The following is a 19,079-nucleotide window of genomic DNA, read 5'->3' as shown; positions in this document are numbered from 1 at the left end:
AAGGGTAGCTTCAGCCTTCATAAAGCCTTGACTCTAGATCCCACAGTCTTTTTAAATAATCTGTAAATAATATTTTGAGTGTTAATGTTTTAGTTTGTAAATATTTATTTGTATTCTACGTTTGTTTCATATTTGTTACACAAATATCACACTTCCAAAGAAATAAAGACATTACAGAGCCCACTTGGTCTGTTTTCATTCCTAACTATACAGTAGATGCCTTATCTGTTACAATATTTTAAATGGGTGCCAGGATTTTTGGGCAGCACACTTAACATCGTTGCCTCGCAGTGCTGGAGTCCTGTGTTCAATTTTGGGCCTGTGGTGCTATGCGTGCAGATTTTCTGTTCTTCCTGTGTTTATGTGAGTTTCCTCCAGGTCCAGTTCCCCCCCACAGTCCAAAGACATACAGTATTGGTAGGTTAATTGGCTTCTGGAAAAACTGTCCCTAGTGTGAATGTGAGTGTCTGTGTCTGTGTGTGCGCTGCGTTGGACTGTCTTCCTGTCCAGGGTGCATGCCGCTTTATGTCCATTGCTTAATAGGATAAGCTCAGGCTTCCCAGCAACATGGTAGTGGATAATGTGGTTAGAAAATGGATGGATGCATTTTGAGTTTTATATTATAAAACACCCCCTAATTATTTCTGTTTGTGCCCTAACGTATTACAATTGGTGTGTGAAATGATGTAGTTGTTAGTTATTTCACCCATGCCTTAATGTATTTAAATATGTGTATTGTTCATATAATGACATTAATTTCATGCTATCATTTATTATTTTCATTGTTTGCCTTTCCTGCAGGGTGACCTACCACTCTTCTTTACACAAAAGGTTGTGGTAGTGTGGGACAAGATACCCAACTATGATTTTTAAGCTAAAACCTCTTGTTTGTAACATGTCTTATGTTCTTGAGCCAGGTATACCACCCTGTGCTGCCTATCCTGACAAATACTTTGCGAAAGATTGTCTTATGATAATAATTGACTCATTGAAACTTAATTAAGACAATTCCTTCTCACATAGTTTGAGGTGAATTCAGGACGTGTTATGTTTATTCTTAAGAGTTACACCTTTATCCATCAGTTAAGTTAGAAGTGGAAGTTTCTTCCAAATTATTAGAAAATAAACCTTAGAATAGGAAGTAATATTTATTGAAAATAAAATCTGACAGTAGCAATGGAGTAGCTCCTGTAAACTGGACAGATTAAGCTGTTGTTTTCTAGTTTCTCAGAGTCATAACCCTCAGGTATGGGGTAGTGCTCCCAGATATGAGTTTCTAATAACAATTTGGTCTGCTCTGCCGTTGATGGTCACAGAAGAAAGCTGAGAACTGTCCCTTTCAGAAGGTGTTTGCTCACTCTTTATATATTTATTTTCTGAACTGTGTCTCAATCCAGCTCCTTTATTTGTCTGTTCCTGCTCTCTAGCTGACAGTTCAGTATTGCCTGATTGGAAATTAAGAACATAAGAAGGGTTATAAATGAGAGGAGGCTGTTTGACCCATCTGGTTGTTAATAGAAAATTGATCCAATGATCTCATCCAGCTGATCCCTGAAGGAAGTCAAAATGACAAAGTTTCAACCATATTGTTGGAAAACTTGTTACATACTCCCACCACCCTTTGGGTGAAGTAGTCCCTCCTTTACTCAGTATTAAATGCACTTTCACATAGTTTCTACTTGTGTTTGTGTTTCACTATTCATATTGAAGTAGTCCGGTACATTGCATTGCCTTTGAAGATTTTGAATACTGGTATCAGTTCCCCTCATATTCTTTTCTATTCAAGAATAAAAGGTTCAGTTCTTTCAGTCAGTGTAGGACACTCACTTAAGTCCTGGAAAGTACCTCAGTGCTCTCTTCAGGACTGATTGTACAGCAGTAATATTTGTTTTGCAAGAAATATTTTTTTGTAGTGACCAAAATTGCACAAAGTATTCTAAATGAGGCCCTAATTAGTGCATTGTACAATTTAACCATAACATTTAATATTAAATATGTAGCCTAACATTTTTCATAAATACCTAACTTTGTCATGAGTAGCTTAAGCATTAGAAGCATAATGCATGTAGTATTTCTCATTTTTATTTCTAGTTTGTTTTTACTACCTGCATGCAAAACCTGCTCTTGTCTACATTAAATGTCATCTGCCAGGTGTTTTGTTGTTACATCTTTTCTCGAGTCAATCTTTTTTTTCAAAACAGAAATAGTTCAGAAAGAAAAAGTAGTTTTTTTCCTTGTTCATTATATTTTTTGCTCCTCTTAATAGCAGTGGTTCCTAATGCTGCTGGTGCACCTCAACTAGCCTCTCTATTTCGGCTTGCTGCTGCTTCATCCTCAGTGCTGTAGTGTCGTCATGCCCTGCTGCTTTGGTCCTTCACCTGCCCATAGTACACAGTTCCCAAAGTGCCTCAGTTCTCTCCTGGTTGCGCTAGTTTTCACTAAGCTTGGTCTTTCAGTTCCCATGATACTGGGTATCCTCTGGCTGTTAACTACAACAAAAAATAAAACAGGAAAGGCAGCTCAGTGGCACATTGTAGCATTGCTGCTTCACAATGCTGGGGCCCTGGGTTCAATGCTGGAAATAGGGAAGCTAGCTATGCAGAGTTTGTATGTTCTTCTCATGTTCATGTGGGTTGCTTGCTGGGATTGTCTCTGGCTCCCCTGAGATCCTATTAGATAAAGAGGTTAGAAAGTAGGTGGCTGGATGGATAAACTCAGGACAAATAATGATCACACTCTTTGCTTCAGTGCACTAGTGTGATCAGCAGCATGAGTCCATACATGGAAACTGTTTTTATTTCATTAACGCAAGGTTAAGTCTGTGACCCTATGATTTTTAGAAACAAAATGAATTCTCTGTGTTCAGTTTTTCAGTTCACTCTTTGCTCTTCCTTAGCTGTCGAGTTGAAGAAAATTGCATTCTTTCCATCTGGGTGGAGGAAACAGGTGGTATCTGTGGAGCTGGTATCTGTACACAAGCAGCTGATGGAATTTAATCTTGCTCAGTGACTACCCTCCTTAACCTGTGTTCACTGCACAGATAAATGTGTAAATGGCAACTGGGGACCTTAATACATGTCTGATTGTGTGCAAAATTGGACAGTGGAGTAAACTCAAACTGTGTTAAAGCACTTTTTTAAATGTGAAAAAGAAAGGTGGATACTGAAAGCAGTGTTCACCCCATAGCTCCTGGTATTTGTTAAAGACCATCAAGATGCTTGTTTTGAAATCAAACAAACATTTGTTTGACAGGTGGCAAAATATGAATAGTTATGAGACTTAATTATTTTTTAAGAGTAGCAGGCTGGTTAAATCTTGCTCATAAATTCCACTATAAAGTGTCAAGAGAGCAAATGACTTGCATGTTAACTGTTCTTTTCTTTTTCCCCTGTGTTTATATTGTAAACAGGCAATACTAGTCAGTATTTCATTTCAGTGTTAATGCTTGCAAGATGAATCCCGCATTGTCTAAAGTTCCTTCTCTCTTTCATCATATCTATAGACAATGGGAGAAAACACTTCAGACAAATTATCTATTGAACATATGTGATACTGTAAATTTGAATTTCCTCTTCCTCCTAAAAATAAAACAACAATACATCCTTATCTTAAATCTAAACAAGTTCCAAATAGCTGAGGAGATTTCTTGTTTCACAGATTTAAATTACAGTAGCTTTGTAACTGTCAGCAAATAATTTCACATAACAGTGTATCATTGATACAGCTTCACTTCACTTAGAAATTACACCTTAATGATGACCATAGCTCATGAATTCTGATGACCAGTTCCAATTCTACTACCTCATTGCTCTCAGTGCTATGACAACACTGACTTTTCAGCTTGCTCTGCTCCTCTTCAGCCTCCTCTCAGTCTCTAGATCAGTGTAAGATCCCCGCCTGCTTTAAATCTTGCATTATTGTTCCTTTACCAGAGAAGGACAAAATAGCTTGTATTCATGACTATAGGCCAGTATCTCTTAATCCATCATAATGAAGACTTTTGAAGGCATGATACTTTAGGCATGATCTAAAATTTATTGCAGATTGACATTTAGATCCTCTACAGTTTGCATAAAGGGCCAACAAGTCAGTTGATGCTGTTAACATGGGCTTTTACTATATTTTGCAACATCTGTAATCCTCAGGCATGCATGCAATAATTATTTTTGCAGATTTTAGTTCTGCATTTAATACTATCATTCTAGAACACTTTTACAATAATTTGTTACAGTTCGATGTTCTGCTTTCCATCTGCCAGTGGGACCAAGAATGTGTGTTTTCCCTGTTACTCAATTCCTTGTACACCAGTGACTTTTCAGTCAAACTAATTCAGTTTGAGGATGACCCTGTAGGGTTCAGCACTAATCAGGATGAGACTACGTACAGGAGGGAGGTGAGTAGCTTGGTTCCATGGTCTGCTAACAACCACCTGGGGGTGAACACCCTTTAAACAGTGAACATGGTGGTTGATTTCCAGAAACATTCTCTGAAACCTGTTTCCCCTGGTAATCAATGATCTAGATGTGTGTGTGGTGGAGTCCTTTAAGTCTTTGGGAATGATGATCTTAAATACCCTTAAATGGGACATGAACATCCCCAGTATCACAAAGAAAGCACGGCAGAGAATGTACTTTTGGTGCCAACTGAAAAACCTTGGTGTCTTTCAACTAATTCTAATACAGTTTTACAGAGCCATGATTGAGAGTTTTGATCGCCTCTGTAACTGTTTGGCTTAGCAACATGTCTACCTGCTGATTTCAATTGAGAACAGAAAGTGCATTGAGATCATGTAAAAATGTTAAAAATATTTCTTACTGATTTATAAAATGACTGCTTTATTAAAAACATTTCAGATATGCTTGCGTGTCTTATAATGTGTGCCAAATGTGTTTTCAATGACATTCTGTATAAATTCACTTCCATGTGTTCAACACCTTGAGGCTGAAACTATTCTGTTATTGCCACTATCCCAGTCACGATTCAAATGGAAGAAGGGAAGAAAAGTTGAGCCAGACATGTGGCACAAGCAAATAAAAGTAATTGAGCAAGGCTGTTGTCCAGGACATTGCACTTTAAATGAGGACCTTGTATTTGACCTTTTCCTGGTAGGGCTGATACAATGAAAAAAGCCATACAAAAATCAGCTCGGAAAGGACGTTTGTGCTCCCCCTGCTGGAGCTGATGAATTGCTGGTAGAAGATAAAGGTATTAGTTTATCATTATGTTAAAGCAGTGTTTATTGTCAGAAATATAATGCCTCTTACATCAGAAAATTCCTATATTTTATATTGATTTTCATGCTTTCAAACCTTTTGTCTTTTCCAATAATGATTTTAATATGTTTTTCAAATTGTGTCTGCAGCAGGAATCAAGGAAAACACTTGTCTATCACAGAGCACATACTGTATGGACAGGGACAATTTAGATTAACTAAGACAGCATATTTTTACTTTAATTAAAATTTATAAATAATTCTAAACCTCAATTTTGTGTTAACCATTGATATAAGAAAGAGATTAGATACTTTTTCCTAAACAAAGTAGATTGAACAAGTAATTCCTTAAAGGAACCATTAAGCCTCTCAAATGCATTGGTAAGCATGACTAAAAATGACACATGGTTATTAATAGCAAATGTTTTATAGGAATGACTTTTTGGAAAGCAGAATAAGACATCAGGTGATCAGTGGTGCTGTGAGAAATGACAAAGAAGGGAGTGACAGAGGGTTTAGATTAAGGAAACCAGCAAGCAGACAGCCGCTAAAGCACTGTGGATCAGTGAAGAAAACTACCCACTACAAGATGACTGGTTGCTCAGAACTTAACTTCAATGTGGACAGTGGGTATCTGGAGGGCCTGGTCAGAGGATTTAAGGCTGGAATCCTAAAACAGGCAGATTATCAGAACCTGGCTCAGTGTGAGACTCTAGAAGGTAAGAGAAAAGTCTAAAAACAAGGAACAGGCAGAAAAGATATAAGCATAAAGACAGTAATCTGTACCCAAGAGTCTCAGTTGATTAGATGATAAAAAATGATTAGATGATAAATGTAGTTGACTGCAATGGCAAAATCAGTTTGTGTCTTAATTGATGAAGAAGCTTGTTTGTGATGTGCCATATATGAAGCATTAGAAGTGGCAAAACTAATATCTGCATACATTATTCATAATTAATTGCTTTATCCCAAAAAGAGAATACGATTCAATCACTCACTCAAAATAATACATGACATTTTAAGAGCATTTAGTTTGTTTTTAAATGGATATTTGACTACAGAAAACCAATTGACATATTGACATAAGATCATTCAAAGGTATTTCAATGTTAGCTTACATTTGCACATTTATGTTAATCAATTACACGGTATTTGAAATATTTTTCTATTTCTTGGTTCAGAGTGCCAAAGTAAAACTAATTGTTCTTTGTCCAAGAGGAAAAAACATGGAATAGCTTTAAAAGTAACACTCTCAGTATGGAGAAAGAACCAAAATAATGAAAGCTTAAAGTTATTGCTTGAAATGACCAACAAATTAAATTGATTTATTTACAGAGGGAAAGAGGAACTTCCATTTTTATTAAGAAGCACAGTATGACTGCTTAGTCATGGGCTACAGTACGGTTTGTCTGAATGTTCACCATCAGATAGACTTTTCAATCTAGGGAAAAATTAGAAACAGACAAGCCTTGCACAATTAACTCTTTCTATTGGATTAAAGGACAAAACAAGATTCCTTGCATTTTATAAAAGGATTTAGACAAGGAAAGAGAATGACCAATCTATTAAATGAATTTTTCACACAGGTGTTTCCCAAGGAAAAACTGACAGGATGCTTCAGAGTTAAGACGAAATTCTGTCTTAAATAGTTCTCATATATTAAAAACATTATCTAAATCAGCATATAAATCATGTATCTTGTCAATTGTGCTGGTTTTCCATGAAATAAAGGGTTGATTTTTAGGTTTTACCACATAAAAATATATTTTTTATTATTTTAATCGTAATTGCTTTATTCGTATTCTTATTTTTATTGTATATAGAAGCACTCAACACCTATTTCTGCCAACTATAGGAAGGAAACTAAGCAATGCCACTCATTAACTTCCAAGAGTCATTTATTACAAAGGTAATATGAATGTACAGTAGCACACATTCATTAAAAAGCAAAATATTGAATCAATTGGAGACTAAGTCTGACTTTTACTGCAGGCATGGTTATGGACATGATTGTTAGAATTCATCTGAAGGATAATCTGTATGGCATTAGGATGGCAATGAACAGTTGACAAGGAAAAGGCAAGTCTTTGTTACTTAAATTGTTATGAGTTCTTTGAACAACCAACAGCAGTGATGGAACAAACCATTTGATTTAAAATAAAAGGAAAATGTTGAGGAAAGTTTGTTCATCATAAAGATATTATTTCTCAAATGTTATGAAGTACTGTAGGTATTTAAAGAAATGCATGTATTTGATTGAGAAGAGATAAGGGAATAATGGTCAACCGGATGATGTACAGTAAATAGTACCAGTGATCTGTACCACTGCTCTTTATAATTTATATCAACAAGCTAGATTCTGGTATAGTTAAGAAAAATAGTCAATTTGAAACGTAATATCAAAAATAGGAGGATTACTCTTAAATTGTAAATTATGTCAAAAATGTACATGCACTAGGGTAAGACCTTATTTACTGTGGATACTGTTTACTAAAGTGTGACAATACCGCCATGAGTCACAAGAGGGTGTCAACGACAGCGTAAACAATATAGCTGTCTAATTGCTTCGATAGAATTTACGAATTCCTCACGGGGAGTTGTCATTGCTGTTCACGGATGTCTCCTTAAGTCTTATAAGAGCACCCTGGGTAGAAAGCCGTAATCATTTGCCAGACTCAAAGACAGAAAAAAAAAACAACAAATTGCTTGGGACTAGTATTTTTTTATTTTCTATGAAAAAATATTGGCTGAATTGGCAAAAGTGAACGCTAGTACTATAGCTTTTCTGAGAAATAGTAAAGTCTTCAATCCTGTTATCGTTCGCTCGGAGTTTCGGTTTGCTTGCTTCTCTGTAAGTTAAAGGTAGCCGATATTGCTTTTTTTTTTTAAAAAATAAAGATTTGAGTGAAACGAAATCCTCATATTTAACAAAATTAGTTCGCTTGTCTGACGTCTGATTATGAAATAACGCTCGGTTGGGTGTAGTAGGGATGAGGGAGGGAGAATTATTTCTCTTGGAAGACTCGGGACTTGGACAACACCGACAAAATGAAATAAAGCCAGTTTAGGGAATAACTTGTCACAGTCACAACCGTTGTAAAAAAAACACAGCGCCTTTTACAGTTGGTTGCTGAAAAACGATTTTCATTATTTAGGTGCAATTGTAAAACACCGCCCAGCCAACTTATAAGTACTACATGTCTACGTATTTTAATAACGCAGTTAATTAAATAATCAGACATACCATGCAAATGAGAGCTTGCACACTATGCAATTTGGAACAGACACTAGGTAGTCCAGGAAGTAAGTCTGACACCCTTTGTCTAAGATCAATGAAATGTACTGTACATCTCCCTCTAATTAAATAAATAGCTCCTCACTCCTGCTCCTGGAGAATCACAGGACTTGGATTTCATTCAAACTTGAGAGCTGTTGACTTAATCAACTTCCTTTAAAGTACTGCTGGGCTCTAGCTCTGCAGGACCATGGGAGGATTACAGAATTAGGGGGTTGTAAGTGATTATTTGGGTGTTGATTTTGGCATTTTCTTACCTGAAGAAAATAAGCTTTCAAGCTGTTTTTTGTTTTAGATTTGAAATCGCACCTGCAAAGCACAGACTACGGCAACTTTCTAGCCAGTGAAAGTGGTGAGCTGACTGTGTCTGTGATTGATGACAAGCTGAAGAAAAGGTTGCTGACAGAGTTTTGCCACCTCAGATCACAATCCTTAGAACCGCTGTCCACCTTCCTCAGCTACATCACGTGAGTGTAACATTTAGCTGCTAGTTCCTTCCCATTCAACTGGTATATGGGAATTTCTAATCCTGCTGCCTTTGAAGAAAAAGAGATTGTAACATTGTACTTAAATCCACCTTAAACACAGGCATGTCAGTTTGCATCTTAATTGCAACTGCAATAGACCAATGAACAGTTAAAATAGACCTGATCCTTTAGTGTTGCTATCTTGCCAGATAGTTACAGTTAATCATTTTTTTGTTCTCATTGGCTTTAGCTACAGTTATATGATCGACAACGTCATTCTGCTCATCACTGGCTCCCTGCGGCAGCGGTCAGTTTCAGAACTACTCCCAAAGTGCCATCCTCTGGGCCATTTTGAGCAGATGGAAGCAGTCAGCATTGCACAGAGCCCGGCTGAACTCTTCAATGCGATTTTGATTGACACCCCTTTAGGTAAAACCCGGGAGCCATTCCTGCAGTCCAATTCGTTGTCTTAAATTACACCTTCATTAAGACATGACAAACAATAGAATTGATAGTGTTGCAATTTTAATACAGTACAAAATCACTGAATTTCTCTTATTTGATAACAGTAAGAACTTGTTTCTTTCTTGGGTGATTTATTTTCATTTCAGCTCAGTTTTTCCAAGACACTTTATCGGAGAATGACCTGGATGAAATGAATGCTGAGATTATCAGAAACAAACTGTATAAGGTATTGTACTTTATTCCTCCACTGTTGTTTTGTATAATGTTACAACTGGGTTTCAAAAACAGAGAAATACCAGAAACAGACTGAGTTAAAGGTTAATTAATATTTAAAATAATCATAACCTCCAAATTGTAAAGATTGTGTCAAGAAAACACCTGAGCAGTTGTTGTAATTAGCGGCACCTGATTACCTTTGTTCTTTGGCACAGCTTTAGTGAAAAGAGTAATAAGGTAATAATTCCTTACACTTATATAGTGTCCGCTTGTTGTGGACAGGGTTTTGCCATCTGTATCGGGTTCTGTAGTAGACCCTATGCGATGCGGTAAGAGCCGGAGGAGGCAGGAGATGGGAATACAAAGAGTGGTGTCCAAATCCAAGCAGGTCCAAAGGCAGGTCAGGGCACAGTCCATGAGTCCATTAGCAAGAGATCCATCCTGAGACGTGAAAAGGTTAAAATCCCCAGGAAGGGGGAAAACACGAACAGACAAAACATGGAGGTCCAAGGGTGACGGGGCGAGATCCTCTAGACCCTGGGCTCAGGAAGCAGGAGGTGTCGGGGATGAGGCTTACTGTATGCCCTCAGGAGACGGCTGTAGGGCACCCTAGTGCTAGGTGGGCCTCATGACTTCCTTACCCTAATGTTGAGCCCTGAGCCCTGGAGGAGCTAAGAATAAATAGGGGGAGACACAACAAGGCACACCTGGAACACATACAGTATAAATGATCACAGGGAACTATTTGATAGGAGTAAAATGGAGCGCCCTCTAGGGGAGGGATGTCAACCATTAATGGGCTTTTCTGGACTCTCCATTCAAAGAGCTTTACAGGTAGTGGGGACTCCCCTCCAACTCCAATGAACAGCCTACCTGGATGACGGCAGCCGTAGTGCGCCAGTACACTCACCACACACCAGCTATCAGTGGGGAGGAGAACACGGTGATGAAGCCAATTCATAGATGGGGATTATTAGGAGGCCATGATTGGTAAAGGCCAATGGGAAATTTGGCCAGGATACCGGAGTAACACCACTACTCTTTTTAAAAAACGCCCAGGGATTTTTAATGACTATAGAGATTCAGGGGCATTAGGACCCACACAGACGGCAGGGCGAGTGCCCCCTGCTGGCCCCACTAACACCTCTTCCAGCAGCACCCTTAGTTTTTCCCAGGAGGTTTCCCATCCAGTACTGACCAAGCTCACACCTTCTGAGCTTCAGTGGGTTGTCAGTTGTGAGTTGCAGGGTGATATAGCTGCCGGCATATAAGGTACACATAGGTAAACAAATATTTATTAATAATGACACAACACATAAACATAAAACAATTAAACTATTTACAGACAAGACATCTTCAAAGGCCTACCCTAACCAATCAGAAAAACCCAAGACACCTACCAAGTATTGAAATCCTACAGTATATAACACCTAACAGGCCCCAAAATAGAGATAAATCTGCTTTCTGCACCTAATAGAATACAACCTACAGTAGGGTTAAATCACTTTCTATAAATCCAGATGCTACAAAGTGAATAGGAAATATACTTGTATCTCCCATTCATTCCCTATCTCGTTTTTTATCTAGGGATTTGCTGTACTGAAACCTTTAGTTTCCTGAAAAAAATAGAATAGCAAGTTCTCTTAACAAGGTTCAAATACTTAAATCTGATCGAAACAAGGACCTTCATCCTATGTTGATGACTCTTAATTGTTTACTCAGAACGTAATTAACCAAGGTAAACCAGACTTTTCCTTTCCTCAGTGTGAATGAAGTAAACTCTTAATTTCCTTTCTTGCTTTGGAGCACCTGAGAACTACAAATGTTGACACTAGCTAGATGTTTGACTATTGTTTTAAGAAGCTTGATTCTTCAGACACCTCAGTTTCTTCAATAAGTAACAAATGTACTAGAGCACATCAAGAGTGGTCATTGATTGTTTCATTCAAAATTCAAAAACACTGTTTCACACAAAATTGAAGCGATTTTGGAGTCATACAAATTTCTTATGTCCGAAATTCTGCCTATTATCTTCCTCCAGATGAAGCAGTATTATGGCTGATTCTGTCAGTTATTTAGTAAAGATCACCAGCTGAAAACTCTTAAAATTCAAATGAATTTCCACCTTTTGTGTTTTCCCTTTGTTGATATTTTTTTCATCAAAGGCTAATACTGTGGCAGAACAAATAGGTCAGTCTAAGAAATTGAATGCATTACCCATTGACTTGCAGAGCTCCCTGCTATCACTGGGACCAGATGGACATCACGACTGCCAGACACACCAAAACCTTTGCAAATAGTCAAGCAACAACATAACACTTTGTAATGATGTTCTCTTTTGAAAGTCTTATTTAGAGTCATTCTACAAGTTCTGTAGAGAGGAAGGCGGGGCAACACAAGACATAATGTGTCCCATCCTAGAGGTAAGTTTAGAATCTGATATCAATCTTTCAGAATCTTCTGTCAGTTTTTCAGAATCTGATATCAATTAAGAGATAATAAATCCTTCATTTTTGGTAAAAGTTTGGTCCCAATTTTAGTGAACTCTCTTTTTAAAAACACCCAATTCACTGAGATGCAGGAGTTTAAACATGTATAGGAAACATGGAAATGGGAATGAATGTGCAGCTATAACAAGGCTTTCAGATGTTGATCATCACTCTTGAGTTTTGGGTTTGATACTGGCATTGGGCACCTTCTGTCTAGAGTCTGCCTATTCTCTATATGGCTGTGTGTGAGGCTTCTCTTTAGAGCTCTGGCTTCCTCTCCAGACAGACATGCTGAGTGAAGTAACTTTCATCTCTAAATTGCCTGTGTATGTTGTGTGCATGTTCTGGAATCCTGTCCAGGGTATCCTGTCTTGTACCCATTGTCTGCTAGACTAAGCTCCAGTTCACTGTGACCTTGCATTGGACAAAGTAGTTATTAAAAATTGATTGTTTTTTTTTGTGTGTGATGCAGTTATCTGCTCGCCAATGTGCAGCGCCATGCCAGAATTAAAAATATCAGACAGTAATACCTACAACCACAGTGTTAATTGTGAAACTGGGGGGAAATGAACAAATCAGCACCAACTATTTTATTTTACTTTTAGGTAGAGAGGGTTGTGTGGTTGGTTGTGGGTTCTGGTCCCTGCTGCAGGTGCTGCTGTTGTATCTTGAGTGAGGTACTTTACCTCACTTGCCCCCATCTACCCAAGTGAATGTACATGGGAACCAGCATTGCTGGTGAGAAATCCATGAGATGGACCAGTCACAGGCTCTCTTAATGCCCCAGAAACCAGGATGAGGTCTGGCCTGATGAACTGCTCTGGTTTTGGACTTTAAAAAAAACCGTTTTATTGCATGAGTAAGAAGTAATTTAGACTTGTCAGAGCCATACTGGGAGCTATACAGTATGGTGAGTCAGTGGTACAGTTGGAGTTTCAGTAGGGCACTCCTGTACCTTGATCATTAGACTTTGCATCCTCCTGTCAGTGAGATATTTCAATGGAAGGTCCTAATTGATGTTTCCCTTCTGTGTTCTACAACATTCATAGCTGAGGAGCAAATCACAATGCTATCCAGTTTCTGCCAGGCAATTATGTTTTTTTAAGCTTGAAGCAAAATGGAAGTTGGAATACACTATAATACGATCCAGTAATGCTCTCATTATGTGAGAAATAGGAGATCTTTTCTCTAGCACCCACAGTGAAGTGTTTGACAGCCATCAAGAACGTTGGTTGTACCTCAGCTTTGGACTGTTGTTAAGTCTCTGTCAGTCTATGCCTTAAAATTCATCTTTGTAAGCAAAGACAACTGCTATCATTATATAAAAACTTTTGTAAAAGAGATAAATAACTTCATTATTTCTTAATAGCCATTGAGTACTGGACTGAATTTTTCTTCTGTCTGCTTTTCAACACTAACCTTTTATTTTCCCATGTGATACCTCATCCAAGGTACTGTACCTTTACCCACATGTACAGTAGGTGGACAGATAGTTCTGTATGTTTGTTCCCCTCTTTCGCAGTTTGAAGCTGACCGGAGGGCTTTTATCATCACAGTGAATTCCTTTGGCACAGACCTCAGCCAGGATGAGAGGAGGAAGTTGTACCCATCCTGTGGGAAGCTCTATCCCCAGGGTCTCAGCATGCTGGCCAAAGCAGAGGACTACCAGCAAGTGAAAGCTGTGGCAGATTACTTTGTTGTGAGCTCTTTTTTCCCAAAGGCTTTTTTCGCAAAACTTTAATGATTAAAGTATAATCTTTATGTTAAAGATACAGTTGTCTGGAGAGAAGAGCAACCAAACTGAAGTTACCCAATCTACAACTTACTTCATGACACTTCCTGTAGCTTTTTATTTCAGCCATTTGTTTCTTTTGTAAAAGGCAGCTCAATAATACTTTATTTTGCCATGCAGCCCAATTGAGAAACAGCTGAAGTTATCTATATTTTCCTGCCTTTTACCTGTTCTGCTGCACTGTACAGGTAGTGCAATTATCACATTTTGTTTCTGGTTAGGGTTGGCACAGTGGCGCAGCAGTTAGCATTGCTGTCTCATAGATCCCCACATTGTGCTGAACTTGATTATTTCCTCCAGCACCTTCTGTGTGGAGTTACATGTTCTCCCTGTATTCTTGTGGGTCATTTTTGGTTTCCTCCTACCACTCACACTCATGTTGCATAGGTTTTATTGGCTGTTCTAAATTGTCCCTTTGTCTGTGGCCCTGCGATGCACTATCATTTGCTGTGCAGGATAAGATCAGTCATGGGTTTTCAATCTAGTGCTATTCCCAGTGCTTCTGAACGAGCTTCTGGTTGCCTTGAGCTTCACCAGGACCAAGAGCTGTCTTATAATAAATAAACTTTTGCATGCTCCTGCTCAGTCTACAGTACTTACAATATCTGGTTATTGTAAAAAATGATGTTGAAAGAGGAGATGTCTTCAGAAGAAAATGAGTGCTACTAGGAGTCCTTAGCAGATGTCTCCAAGGTGCAATACTTACTTTATTTCTCTGGCCATAAATCCTGACTAATTTGAATTGGGAGAACATCTTCTTAACATAGCAAACAATCTGAGCAAAAAGAATAATAGGTTTACTCATATTGTTTCGCTGTACTGTGTTTGGCTTTATCAGGAAAGAAAGAGTAATACAATCTTACAAAATACCTTAATATTACATACAAGAGCATTTTTGCATTCTTGCAATCTGTAGGAGTCAGCAAAAATTTTGAAAATGTTTTAAGATAAATGATCCAAGTGGCTCATAATGAATATTTACTTTCATTTAGTCCAAAGCATGAAAACATGTGAATAATTTTGTAACCGCAAAATCAATATGTTATTGATACAACATACCTTGAAGGAAATCCATTAATTCTCACTTTGTTACAGCAAAGCTTTAGAGTTCTGCCAAAACATTTAGCATGAGCTGACCATGTTGAGGAAAGGAAATGATAGTAACGTCATTAAAACAAGTTACCACAGATGTGGAAGGAGAGGAAAAGTAGCAGAAAATAGCCATTTTCTCTGATTAATTTAAGATTATCTCTACTTGGATTAACACAGGAATATAAACTGATTTTTGAGGGATCCGAGCCAGGTTCTATTGAGAAGACACTAGAGGACAAGTTCTTTGTGCATGAAGTAAGTCCATATTTACGTTGAAATCTCTTCATTTGGTAGAAGCTTTTATCCAAAGCAATTTACAGTTTCATCTGGTCAAGGGTGCATGTACTGTAACAGGGGCATACTGTAAAACAACCACAGAAAATACTAACCTAGCACTAATTAAGTACTAGAATGTTTCAGTGTTGCTTCACAAGTGGGAAGAAGTATCATAAGAGCATAGTCCGTTAGTGACAGTAAGTCACAGGAATGAGCTACACCATTTATACATATGGTACTATGCATTACATTCCTATGTTCTTCAATGAAATCTAGTTAGGAATCCATCATTAAAATAATACATGAATACATGGTATATAAATACACAAATGTATTAAGATTTAACAGTAAAGAGAGTTATTCTATTTTATGAAATGGTGGTTTGAGCGAAATAATGCTGCTGAGCTAAGCTAAGTTAGCAAGTTGTCAAAGAGAAGGAAGCTGTGGTAGTTCTGTGAGTAAAATGTTCCCTTAAAGTGACAGTACTAGAGTGGTGCCAGGAAATATGACACAATCTGAAATATTGACCTCTAAATACCTCTTTTTTGCAATTGGTGAAAACCTACGCCCTGCAAAATTTCATTGTAATTACACTGGAAGTAGAGGTACCTCATCAGCCTTTAACTTACTATTTTTCATGAAATGTGCCTTTCTGTTCTCTGTTGCAAATGTTAACATGATTGCATATAGAAAGTGCACACATTACCTTTCATATCCTTGGCTACAATGTAGAGATAAGTTATTACAAGGACGAGATACTACAAGGGCTCTTCATCTAGGTTCTCCATACCTGTAGCTGCTTCTTCCCACGTTCCTGGAAATGCTCTGATGGGTAGTGCTGACCTAATAATTATTAGGACACTAATAATTATATTAGTTATATAATTATATATAGTTAAATCTGATACTCTGGTTTCTTTCAATAAGCAACTAGAAGAGATCCTTGGATCAATTATCTATTAATTACCAGATGGACTAGATGGGCAAAATGGCCAATGGTCTCCTCTAATAATATAATAAAGGCTTTACCACAGCCCTGGGTCTCTTGGCTTTCTTTATGATGATCCTGAGATCTGGCTTCAATTCAAAAATGCTGAAGCTGCCTAGAAAATTGCCAAGTGGATTGAATATGATCAGTGACTCTGTGCTGCGAGCTGTAGCTCTGATCCATGAGTTTTAATGACTACTCCTTTGTGTCAGGAGATCTGGTACAACACTGAGGACTTATTCATGATTCAGATCACATATCTGGAGCTCAACGATTAAAGAAAACAGATGACTTATGTTTCGATTTCTAATGAGATCTATGGTAAATGCAAAGTCTAATGAAACAGAATCTCTTTGATTTGATTTAAATATATTTCTATCCCATTAATTTTAGCACTGATTTCTTACAGAAGACTGTTTCCTAATACTGCAAAAGAAATAAGAACCTTCAACCTGCTTTTAGTGAGTTTAAATGACCATTTTGAAAGATGTAGCCTATGTGATATTTTTTGTGGTTTTCTGGAGAATTTTTTTTACTGATGATAAAAAAGAGAAAAAGTGAAATGTGAGTGACTTGCAGATAGAAACGGTATTAAACAGCAGCTGTAAAAGCTCTTTTAAAAGTGTACAAATAGAGACCTGCTTTTGAAGGTAAGATGCAAAATTCAGTTAAGACTGGCACATTGTAACTGGTTGTAACAACTAAGAGGTAATATTGTGACAGAGTGGAGAAAGTTGCAGTTCTTTGTTTAACCATGTGATGTGCTTTTAATGCCTGTCTTCTTTAGGCAATCACATGATGTGCTTTTAATTCCTGTCTCCTTTAGGTAAAGTTGAATACCCTGGCTTTCTTGAACCAGTTCCACTTTGGGGTGTTCTACGCTTACGTGAAGTTGAAAGAACAAGAACACAGGAACATCGTGTGGATTGCAGAATGCATTGCACAGAGACAGAAAAGCAAGATTCACAACTACATCCCCATTTTCTAAATTAACAAACAGGACAGAAAGGCAACCAATAGCTTAGCAATTGTGTATTAACCTACAGACATCAATATATTTAATTTGTCTTTCACTGTGAACTTAATAACACACTTTCAGAACAAGGATATACAAAATGCAGCACATATTTTGTAGATGGACATAATACATATACAATACAAATAGTGTGTTTAGAATGTCCTTTTCATTTATTCCACTTTTTATTTTATAGACAACTTTAAACTTTCAATTGTGTGTGGAGAAGCTGGATGCAAATTCTGTGAATGCTTTTACTGTCCATTTAAATTTTTGCTGTACATCCAAAAATACGTGTTGGAGCTATCTTAATGGAACATAATATAAAATACCCGAGACATTCATTTTAATAAATGAACCGAGTTCATCACAAACTCTGTTACACTGTAGTAGTGTTACACTGTAGAAAAACATGGAAGACTCGTGTGTGGAGTGTTGCATGTCTGTCCCATGTTTGTTTAGGCTGTTATTTATCCTGAGCTGGGCTGGATTCTGTCACTGTGGGGAAAAAATGCATTATTATGTATAAAAAACATTTTATTTACAGTACTTAGTACTTAGTGTTGCACTGAGGTTGTGTTGAAAAGCAAAGAGCACACATCTAAAAAAGGGGTGTAGCTTTTCTAGGCCTGGGCACATCTGGGCCTTATGATTCACCATACAGGGCCTGGTCTATTTCATAGCCTCCACATAGCCTATTTACACCTGCTATGAGACACCTTCCTTTCTGTCAACTAGAAGACCATGAATCCTGATACAAAACCCTTCCACAGTGACTGTCTTTCAGTGTCAGCACTGGTCCAGTGGTGTACTGTTTCAGCCAGCCTGTACCTATCTGCCTGTTTCCCGGCAGCCCCATTCCTGTCAGTCCGTACCATCTGCCTGTTTCCCAGCAGCCCTGCTCCTGTCAGCCTGTCATCTGCATCCCCAATTCTGTGGTCTTTTCCAACTGGCCTCACTTCTTTCAAACCTCAGCGCTTTCTCCAACGTAGTCCTTCACTTGGATCTCAGCATGACATAACAACAACAGCATAAAACCAATGTCCCTGTATGGTACCACATTATGACAGATTGGCCATTAAATATCCAATGACAATGTTTGTAAGAGTTAGTTAGTCCGCTTTTTCTGGCTAAATTCCACTCTGTGCTTGCACAATCTGGTCTCCCTAGGTGTCCCTGTAAGTTCAATTATTTACCTGACCTGCTGTGTATTAAGGCTACTACTGAACTTCAGTATTGGATGAAATTGGTATCTCCAATATGTAAACCATTTTAGCATTGCTTTGGAATGAATAACACTATAATTATAGAAATTATTTTAATAAAATATCAAAGATCTAAAATTAAAACAATGTGCAGATGCAAATAACTCAGAAGACGGAAACCTCTCTCAATTTCTGGAAGGTTTTAAAGTCAACTGTCTTGACACTGTAGTTGACATAGTCAAACAAAGCAACAGTTCCTTAAAAGGATGCAAAGTCCAAGATGGACAAGGCTGTCAGAAAGTGAACCAGCAGTCCATGTTGCTTAAGAGATTTCCACAGCTCTTTTAGTGGGTGGACAAATCATAGACCAGAGAAATGGCTAATATTGGTCCTGCAGAGCCACAGTCCCTCGGGTCTTGTATATCCCTTAAATCACTGGATCACAAGGAACTTTGGTCCCTTTAGTCAGTTGACTGATTAAATGACATTAAGAACAACTACGTGCACTTGAAGAGAGTGAAAGGGTGTTGGTATTTTCATTTTAAATGTTTTTGAAACAGCTTCATT

At 37.8% G+C, this 19,079-nt stretch overlaps 1 protein-coding gene across 2 annotated transcripts; it reads left to right on the top strand.

Moving 5' to 3' along the window:
* The first annotated feature begins 5,744 nt into the window (after positions 1-5,744).
* Positions 5,745-17,900, top strand: LOC102686622 (V-type proton ATPase subunit d 2). 2 transcript variants are annotated; one of them, XM_006634285.2, is made up of 8 exons: positions 5,745-5,931; positions 8,803-8,974; positions 9,225-9,403; positions 9,586-9,665; positions 12,001-12,078; positions 13,667-13,843; positions 15,206-15,283; positions 17,119-17,900. In XM_006634285.2, the coding sequence occupies exons 1-8, from the start codon at positions 5,802-5,804 to the stop codon at positions 17,278-17,280; spliced, it is 1,056 nt and encodes a 351-aa protein (XP_006634348.1). In that variant the 5' UTR covers positions 5,745-5,801; the 3' UTR covers positions 17,281-17,900. The 2 variants fall into 2 exon arrangements, with proteins under 2 accessions (XP_006634348.1, XP_015209842.1); XM_015354356.1 differs by lacking the exon at positions 12,001-12,078.
* The last annotated feature ends 1,179 nt before the right edge of the window (positions 17,901-19,079 follow it).

The sequence above is a fragment of the Lepisosteus oculatus genome, chromosome 6, assembly GCF_040954835.1.
Source record: "Lepisosteus oculatus isolate fLepOcu1 chromosome 6, fLepOcu1.hap2, whole genome shotgun sequence".
Lineage (NCBI taxonomy): Eukaryota > Metazoa > Chordata > Actinopteri > Semionotiformes > Lepisosteidae > Lepisosteus > Lepisosteus oculatus.
Note: the sequence above shows the minus strand (reverse complement) of the source record. Positions and strands in the feature narration are given on the sequence as shown.

Coding starts and splice junctions, on each gene's coding strand:
- LOC102686622 (XM_006634285.2), top strand. CDS start 5,802: ATGACTGGTTGCTCAGAACTTAACTTCAATGTGGACAGTGGGTATCTG. Junction 9,404..9,585: donor TTTGATTGACACCCCTTTAG/GTAAAACCCGGG, acceptor TTTTCATTTCAG/CTCAGTTTTTCCAAGACACT. Junction 9,666..12,000: donor TCAGAAACAAACTGTATAAG/GTATTGTACTTT, acceptor CTCTTTTGAAAG/TCTTATTTAGAGTCATTCTA.